We start from the raw sequence: 13,083 nt of genomic DNA, 5'->3' as shown, positions 1-13,083 counted from the left end.
TTTAGTTAAAAATGAAGGGGGGGGGGGGTGACAGGTTCCCTTTAACTTCCGTGAAGCATCTGAAGGTTTAACCCCTTTCTGACCTCGGACGGGATAGTACGTCCGAGGTCAGAAGCCCCACTTTGATGCAGGGCTCCGCGGTGAGCCCGCATCAAAGCCGGGACATGTCAGCTGTTTTGAACAGCTGACATGTGCCCGTAATAGGCGAGGGCAGAATCGCGATCTGCCCGCACCTATTAACTAGTTAAATGCCGCTGTCAAACGCAGACAGCGGCATTTAACTACCGCTTCCGGCCGGGCGGACGGAAATGACGTCATCGCCGACCCCCATCACATGATCGGGGGTCGGCGATGCATCAGGATGGTAACAATAGAGGTCCTAGAGACCTCTATGGTTACTGATCACCGGTGGCTGTGAGCGCCACCCTGTGGTCGGCGCTCACAGTACACCTCCATTTCTGCTACATAGCAGCGATCAGCAGATCGCTGCTATGTAGCATAGGCGATCTAGTTGTGCCTGCTTCTAGCCTCCCATGGAGGCTATTGAAGCATGGCAAAGGTAAAAAAAAAAAGTTAAAAAAAATGTGAAAAAAATAAAAAAAATATAAAAGTTTAAATCACCCCCCTTTCGCCCCAATCAAAATAAATCAATAAAAAAGAAATAAAATCTACACATATTTGGTATCACCGCGCTCAGAATCGCCCGATCTATCAATTAAAAAGAAGCATTAACCTGATCGCTAAACGGCGTAGCAAGAAAAAAATTCGAAATGCCAGAATTACGTTTTTTAGGTCGCCGCGACATTGCATTAAAATGCAATAACAGGCAATCAAAAGAATGTATCTGCACTAAAATGCTATCATTAAAAACGTCATATCGGCACGCAAAAAATAAGCTCTCGACCGACCCCAGATCACGAAAAATGGAGACGCTACGAGTATTGGAAAATGGCACAATTTTTTTTTTTTTTTAGCAAAGTTTGGAATTTTTTTTCACCACTTAGATAAAAAATAACCTAGTCATGTTTGGTGTCTATGAACTCGTACTGACCTGGAGAATCATAATGGCAGGTCAGTTTTAGCATTTATTGAACCTAGCAAAAAAGCCAAACAAAAAACAAGTGTGGGATTGCACTTTTTTGCAATTTCACCGCACTTGGAATTTTTTTCCCGTGTTCTAGTACATGACATGCTAAAACCAATAATGTCGTTCAAAAGTACAACTCGTCCCGCAAAAAATAAGCCCTCACATGGCCAAATTGACAGAAAAATAAAAAAGTTATGGCTCTGGGAAGGAGGGGAGTGAAAAACGAACACGGAAAAACGAAAAATCCCAAGGTCATGAAGGGGTTAATAAGCTTCTAGAATGTGTTTTTGACAGTTTGAGGGGTGAAGCTCTTAAAGTGGTGCCATAATTGGGTATTTTCTGTCACAGAGGCCCCTTAAAGTCACTTCATATGTGCTGTGGTCCCAAATAAATTGATTTTTGTAAATATAAAAAATTGCTGAAAAACTTTTTAACCTTCTAACTTCCTAACAAAAAAAGTTTCAAATATGAGGCAGATGTAAAGTAGATATGTGGTAAAAGTTATTTATTAGCTACTGTATTTTGTGTGATATATTTATCTGGCTATCTGGTTTAAAGCCATAAAACTTAAAATTTTTAAAACTGCAAAAGTTGTAACATTTTTGCTAAAATTCTGATATTTTCACAAATAAATGTAGAAAATATCGACCTAAATTTACCACTAACCTGAAGTACTATACAGTATGTCATGAAAAAACAATCTCAGGAAAACTAGAATCCGCTAAAGAGTCTAGAGTTATTACCTCATAAAGTCTCAAATGGAAAAGTTGGCCCAGTGTGGAAGGTGAATACAGGTTTTGGGGAGCAGGGATTAAGACACTTCTTATTCATTAAAGGAACAACATTTTTTAATGAATCAGGCGCCTTTGACTTTACCACGCCCCCTCTTCAAAACTGGCGTAAACATTCCCAGTGTTGATAAATCGGGGCCCAAGTTTATAGATGTGCTTAGAATTGATAAGGGTTACCACATTAAAGAATACAATATTTGAATATAATACTAGTCTAAGCATTAACCAATACATTGTGTGAATTTTATATGTACAACATCCAATATATGATTTTGTTTTCTAGGATTTTTGAGAGTTGTAGAAGTATCTGGATGGACATATCATTATAGCACCACAGTGCAAACATGGAATGAATCCCATAATTGGTGTAAAACAAATTTCACTGACATGGTTGCAATTCAAAACAAAGAAGAAATCTCTTTTTTAACTCACTATCTGCCTAATGACAGCATGCACTATTGGATAGGATTACGGAAAAAAAACAACATTTGGGTTTGGATTGGAACCAATAAAACACTTACAAAAAATGAAGAAAATTGGGCACAAGGAGAACCAAACAACAAAAGGAATAACCAAGACTGTGTGGAGATTTACATACGAAGATTAAAAGAAAGTGGTAAATGGAACGATGAACGATGTGATAGAAAGAAAAGGGCGCTATGTTATCTAGGTAGTTGTCAATGCATGTATCCTTTTAGCATGGAGGAATCCCTGAAAAAAATAATCCTTTCCTGGGGAACTGATACAAATAATTACTAACACCATCTCTACTGTAAAGGTACCTTCACACTAAACGATATCGCTAGCGATCCATGATGTTGCAGCGTCCTGGCTAGCGATATCGTTCAGTGTGACACGCAGCAGCGATCAGAATCCTGCTGTGATATCGTTGGTCGGGGCTAGAGGGCCAGCACTTTATTTGGTCGCTGGCTCTCCCGCTGACATCGCTGAATCGGCGTGTGTGACACCGATTCAGCGATGTCTTCGCTGGTAACCAGGGTAAACATCGGGTTACTAAGCGCAGGGCCGCGCTTAGTAACCCGATGTTTACCCTGGATACCATCCTAAAAGTAAAAAAAACAAACGCTTCATACTTACCTTCCGCTGTCTGTCCTCCGGCGCTCTGCTTTCCTGCACTCACTGTGAGCACAGCGGCCGGAAAGCAGAGCGGTGAAGTCACCGCTCTGCTTTCCGGCCGCTGTGCTCACAGCCAGTACAGAGAAGCACAGCGCCGGGGACAGACAGCCGAAGGTAAGTATGAAGCGTTTGTTTTTTTACTTTTAGGATGGTATCCAGGGTAAACATCGGGTTACTAAGCGCGGCCCTGCGCTTAGTAACCCGATGTTTACCCTGGTTACCGGCATCGTTGGTCGCTGGAGAGCTGTCTGTGTGACAGCTCTCCAGCGACCAAACAGCGACGCTGCAGCGATCCGGATCGTTGTCTGGATCGCTGCAGCGTCGTTTAGTGTGAAGGTACCTTAAGTAACAAATCTTGCTGTGTTATGGGAAATTCCTGATGTTATACATGACAGACATGAGGTCCATAGTTTTCAGAAACGTTTTAATATAAAACTAGGCAGAAAGTTTCCAATAATTAAAAATAGCATAAGAAATAAATCCTATGCTACTCAATACTAAAATCTGACATTGCGATGGAAATCCATGACTTGTACATTTCACATCTTCATTTCATTAGAAATGATTTCCACCTAAAATATCATGATACATTAGTGCATTAAATTATTTATTTTACCACATTTCCACTTTTCTGTTGAGGTGAGCATTTTTGCAAAAAAGACAATATGATATACACAAATGAAAGAGCAAAAACTCACTACATACACTCCTCAAGATTTAAATTACAACACGAAGAAGGATATCCAAGAAGTATCGTTGCTAAGCATGCCGAGACGAGAAGACTTAAAGCTGCAATGCTCCTCAGTGAAATATGCAAATTGTACAAATCAAGAATTAATCACCGTGCTACTCTATGTACGTAGAGTGACAATAGTAGTAGGGGAGTAATTGTGAGGATATGAACACATCATTCAACCCTTTACATCAATGATCAAAACAGTGAGTACCACTAAAATCCTAATCTAGTCCATATGTTTACTGCTAGTAAGCATGGTTTATCCACTCACTGCCAGAATTACTGATCACTCAGTTCACCCCATTCTAATCAGACAATTTATAACGAACATCTACCGTGCTCAATCTGGGGCAATCTAGTAGGAAACCATATCTGCTTCCAAAGGGCCGCCTATTTACGCAGCACCCACAGATTATACCACCAATACTGATCTCCAATTGGTTGCACTACCTTGTGTTACCCCAGTACGTACAATTGTAGACACACTATTATATCTTATTGCTCTGAATTAATGTCATCACAAAAGTCTTGTTGGTAAAAACTCCTTTTCTCTGTAGAGGAGAACATACCCCATCCCATCAAATTCTTGGATTACCACATCTTTGAACCAAGTACCTTTCACCAAATGCGGATTTTTGGCGCAATCATAGTAAGTTTTCCTCATTCATATATCTCATATCCTCGCAATTACTCCCCCTACTACTAGTGTTACTCTACGTATATAGAGTAGCGTGGTGATTAATTCTTGATTTCTACTAGTTTTTGGTTTTTCAGCAGGTACACACAGAACCTGTTTTAACCACCAGCAGCTCTCTATATAGACCTAACCCTCGAGCTTCACTCGCACTCAGAGCGCCAGTGTTTACGCATATTACTCAAATATGCAAATTGTCCCTTCAGAGAGGAAGAGGACTAGAACTCTAGTGCCAGCTATTGGAAGTAGCAATCCTAAAAGTTGATGTTGACTCTTTAACAAACCTTGTCACATGACTCAAGCTCAATTTGCAGACAGTGTTTCGGGGTACTGCCCCTCATCAGTGCAAAGTGGAGATTTGGTTTGGCTGAGTGAGAGGTGTCTGACCGACATCCAAGAAGTATTGTTTCTCCTTGCAGAGATTGACATGCTAAGCATGCCGAGTAGTGATGGGCGAGCACTAAAATGCTCGGGTTCTCGTTGCTGGGGTCGAGCAAGTTGGAATACTCAGGTACTGGACCTGAGCAACAAGCCCAATGTAAGTCTATGGGAAACCCAAGTATTTTTACCGCAATTCCCCAGGGGGTCCTTTTAATGGGAATCTGTCACCCCAAAATTCGCATATAAGCTAAGGCCACCGGCATCAGGGGCTTATCTACAGCATTCTGTAATGCTGTAGATAAGCCCCCATGTAACCTGCAAGACAAGAAAAACAGGTTATATTATACTCCACAGGGGTGGTCCCAGTGCGATCGTGTCCGATGGGCGTCGCTGTCTGGGTCCAGCGCCTCCCATCTTCATACGATGACATCCTCTTCTTTTCTTCCTGCCGCGGCTCTTGCGCAGGCATACTTTGTCTGCCCTGTTGAGGGCAGAGCAAAGTACTGCAGTGCGCAGGTGCCGGGAAAGGTCAGAGAGGCCCGGAGCCTGCGCACTGCAGTGCTTTGCTCTGCCCTTAACAAGGCAGTTAAAGGACACCTGCGCAGGATCCGTGGGAGGAAGCAAAGAAGAGGACATCATCGTATGAAGATGGGAGGTGCCGGAACCAGACCGCGACACCTATAGGATCGGAGTGCAGCGTGACCCACCCCTAGGTGAGTATAATAATATAATAGTATATAATATAACCTGTTTTTCTTGTCTTGCAAGATACATCGGGGGCTTATCTACAGCATTACAGAATGCTGGTTTTTAGCCACTCCAAAATTATTTTTTTTTTGGTTGCTGCGACATTCCATTAAAATGTGATAACTGGCAATCAGAAGAATGTATCTGCACCAAAATGGTATCACTAAAAACGTCAGCTCGGCACGCAAAAAATAAGCCCTCACCCGACCCAAGATCACGAAAAATGGAGACGCTACCGGTATCGGAAAATAGAGCTTTTTTTTTTTTTAGCAAAGTTTGGAATTTTTTTTCACCACTTAGATAAAAAATAACCTAGACATGTTGGGTGTCTATGAACTCGCACTGACTTGGAGAATCATAATGACAGGTCAGTTTTAGCATTTAGCGAACCTAGCAAAAAAGCTAAGCAATAAACCCGCATGGGATTGCACTTTTTTTAGCAATTTCACTGCACTTGGAATATTTTTTCCCATTTTCTAGTATAGGACATGGTAAAACCAATGATGTCGTTCAAAAGTACAACTCGTCCTACAAAAATAAGCCCTCACATGACAATTTTGATGGAAAAATATAAAAGTTATGGCTCTGGGAAGGAGGGGAGTGAAAAACGAACACCGAAAAACGTAAAATCCCAAGGTCATGAAGGGGTTAAAGTTGCTTTCAACCAGTACAAATGCATTCACTGGGAAATGCCATTGTAACATTTAACAACCCTAGCTGGCCATTTGTTGTGTGACACATAAGGAGACACATCTTGTTTAATTTATGAAGGAGGGACTCTTAAAGTCACAAAGCCTATTTGTAGAAGGGCATCAGGCGGCATTAATATTCTTAAAGGTCCATTATTAAACAGTGGGTCTCCTATGCTGTTATTGCCTATGCAGTGAGTGGCTGGGCTGCCAAGAATTACAATGCACCCCAATACCCCTTCATGAGAGGTACAGAAGGGCTTCCTGAAGAAATGTTGCATTGAATGCAAGGCCTGCCCTGCTATCAAGTCATATGCACCCAAAGAATCCTTTGAACCCAGGTAGTGGATGGCCACAGGAAAACCCACTTCATATTATTCAGTTAGTCCTGCCTAACTGTTTTCTTATGTATTAACAGCAAGGCCTGCCCTGCTACCAAGTCATATGCCCCTTAATAAGCTTTTGAACCCAGGTAATGGATGGCCACAGGAAAACCCACTTCACATTATTCACTTGGTCCTGCCATACTGTTTTCTTATGTATTAACAACAAGGTCTGCTCTGCACCCCATTAAGCCTTTGAACCCAGTTACTGGACGGCCACAGGAAAATACACTTCACATTGTTCATTTTGTAATCCCATACTGTTTTGTTATGTATTAACTGCAAGGCCTGCCCTGCTACCAAGTCATATGCATCCCAATAAGCCTTTGAACTTAAGTACTGGATGGCAACAGGAAAACCCACTTCACATTCTTCAGTTGGTCCTGCCATACTGTTTCCTTATGCATTGAAAGCAAGGGCCGCCTTGATCCAAATTTGCAACATAATCCCTCCTTGGAAGAAGCATGGAGGAGGGCCTCTTAAAAAAAACTGTCCCATTGCAAAGGAGCGGGTCTCCTAGACTTGTATTGCCCATACACTAAGTGCATGGGCTGACAAACATTTCCCGATGGGGGTTACATTTTAAAAAAAAAAATTTTATGGGCATCATAGACACCCTTGCCCAAAAGTTTACTGGCTGTAGAAGAAAGGAACACATTAACCCTGGTGATTTAGTGGTGGAGAATGATGAGTCTTTGATGAAGGCCTCATTAAAAATTAGGCCCAACGTAAAGGAGCGGGTCTCCTAGACTCGTAATGCATACACTAAGTGGATGGGCTGACAAGCATTTCCCCCTGGGGAGTATAATTTTTTTAGTTTCAAATTATTAATTGGCATCATAAAAACACCTTTGCACAAAAATTTACTGACTTTTGCATCACAGAATATGTTCACCCTGGTATTCTAGTGGTTGTGGATGATGAGGATTAGGATAAGGAGAAGCATAACACTAAACAGACCAAATGATGAAACGTATGCCCATTAGTGTTGAGCGATACCGTCCGATACTTGAAAGTATCAGTATCGGATAGTATCGGCCGATACCCTAAAAGTATCGGATATCGCCGATACCGATATCCGATACCAATACACGTCAATGGGACACCAAGTATCGGAAGGTATCCTGATGGATCCCAGGGTCTGAAGGAGAGGAAACTCTCGTTCAGGCCCTGGGATCCATAGTGAGGTGTAAAATAAAGAATTAAAATAAAAAATATTGTTATATTCACCTCTCCGGCGGCCCCTGGAACATCACCGCGAGGAACCGGCGTCCGGCAGGCTTCTTTGTTCAAAATGAGCGCCTTTAGGACCTGCGGAATGACGTCGCGGCTTCTGATTGGTCGCGTGCCGCCCATGTGACCGCCACGCGACCAATCAGAAGCCGCGACGTCATTCCACAGGTCCTAAAGGCGCTCATTTTGAACAAAGAAGCCTGCCGGACGCCGGTGACTCGCGGTGATGTTCCAGGGGCCGCCGGAGAGGTGAATATAACAATATTTTTTATTTTAATTCTTTATTTTACACCTCCGATACCGATACCCGATACCACAAAAATATCGGATCTCCGTATCGGAATTCCGATACCGCAAGTATCGGCCGATACCCGATACTTGCGGTATCGGAATGCTCAACACTAATGCCCATGTGTGGTTGTGAAGAGGTGCATGAGAATACACCTCCACAAAAAAGACAATGTATTGGTGGTTATGTTTTGCTGTTTTCATTCGATGATGTAAAGAAGTCTTGCCCAATCCAGCCCTTGTTCATTCCCGTCAGCATTTTCAGATGACAGGCGGATGCACTTATCTGTTATAATTTCACCAGTGGCACTAAAAACCCCCTCTCTGATATGCTAGCAGCAGGGCAGGCCAGGACCTCCAAGGCATAGAGAGCCAGTTCATGTCACGTGTCCAGCTTGGCTATCCAATAATTAAAAGGCACAGAGGAATCCCGGAGGATGTTCTGTTATGATCTGGTGGTTTAGGAACAACATGAGACAAGCTCTGAAGGAGGTGGTATCTGTATTGACCGCAGACCCTGAACCTAGCAGGGCAACTAGAAATAGCCGTGGGGGGTACCTGACGCTCCCTAGACCCCTCGGCACAGCCTAAGATCTAACTTCCCCTAAAGATGGAAACAGGAAACCTATCTTGCCTCAGAGAAAATCCCCAAAGGAAAGATAGCCCCCCACAAATATTGACGGTGAGAGGAGGGGAAAATAACATACGCAGAGATGAAATCAGATTTTAGCATAGGAGGCCAGTCTAGCTTGATAGATAGGACAGGAAAGGATACTGTGCGGTCAGTATAAAAACTACAAAACAATCCACGCAGAGTTTACAAAATCTCCACACCTGACTAAAGGTGTGGAGGGTAAATCTGCTTCCCAGAGCTTCCAGCTAACAGAAAAAATCCATAATGACAAGCTGGACAAAAATAGAATGCACAGAACAATAAGTCCACAACATGTGGACTGAAATGAGCAAAGCCAGAACTTATCTTTGCAGAACTGGTCAGGAAACCAGGAGAATCCAAGCAGAGATGTGAATCCAGCCAGAGAACATTGACAAGTGGCATAGGCTGAAGACTAGAGCCAGGTTAAATAGCAGAGCCAAGAGTGACGATTAGTGAAAGCAGCTGCTAAAGCTAAACCCAAGGAGGGGCAGTTCCACTCAAAACCACCAGAGGGAGCCCAAGGGCAGAATTCACAAAAGTGCCATTTAAAACCACCGGAGGGAGCCCAAGAACGGAATTCACAACAATGTTCGTATGATCAGCAAGGTACTCCCTCAGCATCTTCCCAAACATTGAACTTCTTGTGACAGCACCCCTTGCCTATGTGCTGTCTCGATGGGAGGGTCTGATAAAACTGTCGCAGAACTTTGCCATTGTTCCCCTGCCTGAGCTGGATTGTACTTCTCTCTCGCTTGGACTCCTTGGTTGTACAGCAAACTCCTGCTGCCAGTGTTCTCAGATGGGAATTTTTTTATTAACTCCGCTACAAGGGCCCTCTGGTACTGCAACATTTTAGTACACCTGTCTGCCTCTGGAAGAAGAGATTGAAATTTCTCCTTGTAGTGTGGGTCTAGAAGTGTCACCAACCAGTAATGATTGTCACCAGAAATTTTAATAATGCAATGGTAATGGGAAATGCAGTGCAACACAAAGTGAGCCATGCATGCCAGACTGCGAACAGGCAAGACTTCCGTGTCCTCACCAACAGGATGACTGACCATGCTGTCCTCCTCCTCATCATCCTCTTCTTCCTCATCATCTTCCTCCTCCTCCCTGTCCTCAGGCCATCCACGCTGAACAGACAGTATGACAGCTGTGCTTATAGTACCGTCTATAAGGCATGAAAGTAGCTCCTGTTCTTCCTCCTCCTCCTCTTCCTCATTGTCTACCAATCCACGTTGGGATGACATAAGGATGGGCTGCGTGTAATCATCCTGTATGGTTCCTTGCTCCCTGTCCTCATGCTCTGCCTGCAATGTATCCTCTTTAATTGTGAGCGGAGAGGTTTTCAGAATGCAGAGAAGCGGGATGGTGACGCCAATTATGGTGTCATCACCGCTCACCATTTTGGTGCAGTCCTCAAAGTTTTTGAGGATGGTACATACAGTGGGGCAAAAAAGTATTTAGTTAGTCAGCAATAGTGCAAGTTCCACCACTTAAAAAGATGAGAGGCGTCTGTAATTTACATCATAGGTAGACCTCAAATATGGGAGACAAACTGAGAAAAAAAAATCCAGAAAATCACATTGTCTGTTTTTTTATCATTTTTTTTGCATATTATGGTGGAAAATAAGTATTTGGTCAGAAACAAACAATCAAGATTTCTGGCTCTCACAGACCTGTAACTTCTTCTTTAAGAGTCTCCTCTTTCCTCCACTCATTACCTGTAGTAATGGCACCTGTTTAAACTTGTTATCAGTATAAAAAGACACCTGTGCACACCCTCAAACAGTCTGACTCCAAACTCCACTATGGTGAAGACCAAAGAGCTGCCAAAGGACACCAGAAACAAAATTGTAGCCCTGCACCAGGCTGGGAAGACTGAATCTGCAATAGCCAACCAGCTTGGAGTGAGGAAATCAACAGTGGGAGCAATAATTAGAAAATGGAAGACATACAAGACCACTGATAATCTCCCTCGATCTGGGGCTCCACGCAAAATCCCACTCCGTGGGGTCAGAATGATCACAAGAACGGTGAGCAAAAATCCCAGAACCACGCGGGGGGACCTAGTGAATGAACTGCAGAGAGCTGGGACCAATGTAACAAGGCCTACCATAAGTAACACACTACGCCACCATGGACTCAGATCCTGCAGTGCCAGACGTGTCCCACTGCTTAAGCCAGTACATGTCCGGGCCCGTCTGAAGTTTGCTTGAGAGCATTTGGATGATCCAGAGGAGTTTTGGGAGAATGTCCTATGGTCTGATGAAACCAAACTGGAACTGTTTGGTAGAAACACAACTTGTCGTGTTTGGAGGAAAAAGAATACTGAGTTGCATCCATCAAACACCATACCTACTGTAAAGCATGGTGGTGGAAACATCATGCTTTGGGGCTGTTTCTCTGCAAAGGGGCCAGGACGACTGATCCGGGTACATGAAAGAATGAATGGGGCCATGTATCGTGAGATTTTGAGTGCAAACCTCCTTCCATCAGCAAGGGCATTGAAGATGAAACGTGGCTGGGTCTTTCAACATGACAATGATCCAAAGCACACCGCCAGGGCAACGAAGGAGTGGCTTCGTAAGAAGCATTTCAAGGTCCTGGAGGGGCCTAGCCAGTCTCCAGATCTCAGCCCTATAGAAAACCTTTGGAGGGAGTTGAAAGTCCGTGTTGCCAAGCGAAAAGCCAAAAACATCACTGCTCTAGAGGAGATCTGCATGGAGGAATGGGCCAACATACCAACAGCAGTGTGTGGCAACCTTGTGAAGACTTACAGAAAAAGTTTGACCTCTGTCATTGCCAACAAAGGATATATTACAAAGTATTGAGATGAAATTTTGTTTCTGACCAAATACTTATTTTCCACCATAATATGCAAATAAAATGTTAAAAAAACAGACAATGTGATTTTCTGGATTTTTTTTCTCAGTTTGTCTCCCATAGTTGAGGTCTACCTATGATGTAAATTACAGACGCCTCTCATCTTTTTAAGTGGTGGAACTTGCACTATTGCTGACTGACTAAATACTTTTTTGCCCCACTGTATGTCTGACATCCATGTCCACTCCTGAGGTTTTATGTGTGTATTCTGAACTGAATATCGACAGCCTTGTTGATGCTGGTAGTCAACAACTGCCCTCTTCTGCTCACAAATCCTTTCCAACATATGCAGTGTAGAGTTCCAACACATGGGGACATCAAACACCAGTTGCTGAGCCGGAAGATGCAAATGCTGGTGAAGCATGGCAAGGGCGGCTGAAGCTGTAGCTGACTTTATAAAATGGGCAGACAGGCGGCGTACTTTCACTAGCAGATCTGGAAGCTCCTGGTAGCTTTTGAGAAAATGTTGAACGATGAGGTTAAGCACATGGGCCAGGCAAGGTACGTGTGCCTCAGAGCCGCCACCAGGTCCCAGCCATTGTAACACGTGACCATGCCTGGCTGTAGATTCAGCAATGTTATCCAAAAATCTGACTGCTCTTTCAGTGCTGTCCACAACTCTTCAGCATTTTGTGGTTTGTCACTTAAGCACTTAGCTTCAGCACAGCCTTTTGCCGCTTGGCTGAGGCAGTGCTGCAGTGCTTCCAGCTTCTGACTGATGTGCTCATTGCAGAGATAGAGGCTGAAGAGGAGGAGGAGGTGTAGACTGTGAGAGCAACCCTGATTGACTTAGGGCCTCAATCCTCACGTCAGGAGGATGTGTTCCATCCCAAGGCCCGACTGGGTCCCAGCTTCCACTACGTTAACCCAGTGTGCCGTCAGTTAGATGTACCGTCTCTGCCCAGAAGCACTTGTCCATGAGTCCATGGTTAGGTGTAGAGTTGAGCGACTCTTACTTTTTTAGGATCGAGTCGGGTTTCGCGAAACCCGACTTTGTCAAAAGTCGGGTAGGGTGAAATCGGCCGATTATTGCGAAAAGTCTGGGGCCGACCGAAACACGAAACCCAATGCAAGTCAATGGGGAATCAAAGTCGGCAGTGAGTGGAGGACAGACAGAAAAACACCAACAGTGCCCATTTTAATGCCAAAAACATCAATTCTTATTTCTTAAGCTTGTCAATCTTAATTTACATTATAATAATAGTTAGACATTGAAAACAGGGGGTCATTTGGCTAAAGTTGTGGGGGGGGGTAGGGCTGGCTCAAGATTTTCGTGGGCCCAGGAAATGCGGAATACGTCACGGCGGTGGAGCAGGGAGAGGTAAGTATTTCAACTTTGCAAGTGCTCTGATCCTGAGGAAGCAGGGGGGGCCAAC

At 43.7% G+C, this 13,083-nt stretch overlaps 1 protein-coding gene across 5 annotated transcripts in view; it reads left to right on the top strand.

The window, feature by feature from the left end:
- LOC138647878 (E-selectin-like) overlaps positions 1–13,083 on the top strand; it is a 472,485-nt gene that overhangs the window by 200,347 nt on the left and 259,055 nt on the right. For 3 of the 5 annotated variants that reach the window (XM_069737211.1, XM_069737209.1, XM_069737212.1), the window contains exon 3: positions 2,162–2,548. The exons of 1 other annotated variant lie outside the window; for it this stretch is intronic. In XM_069737211.1, coding sequence (XP_069593312.1) covers positions 2,162–2,548 — 387 coding nt within the window. The remainder of the gene's footprint in view (positions 1–2,161; positions 2,549–13,083) is intronic. One more of the 5 variants, XM_069737210.1, reaches the window with a different exon arrangement.

Source organism: Ranitomeya imitator, chromosome 8 (assembly GCF_032444005.1).
Source record: "Ranitomeya imitator isolate aRanImi1 chromosome 8, aRanImi1.pri, whole genome shotgun sequence".
Taxonomy (NCBI): domain Eukaryota; kingdom Metazoa; phylum Chordata; class Amphibia; order Anura; family Dendrobatidae; genus Ranitomeya; species Ranitomeya imitator.
Note: the sequence above shows the minus strand (reverse complement) of the source record. Positions and strands in the feature narration are given on the sequence as shown.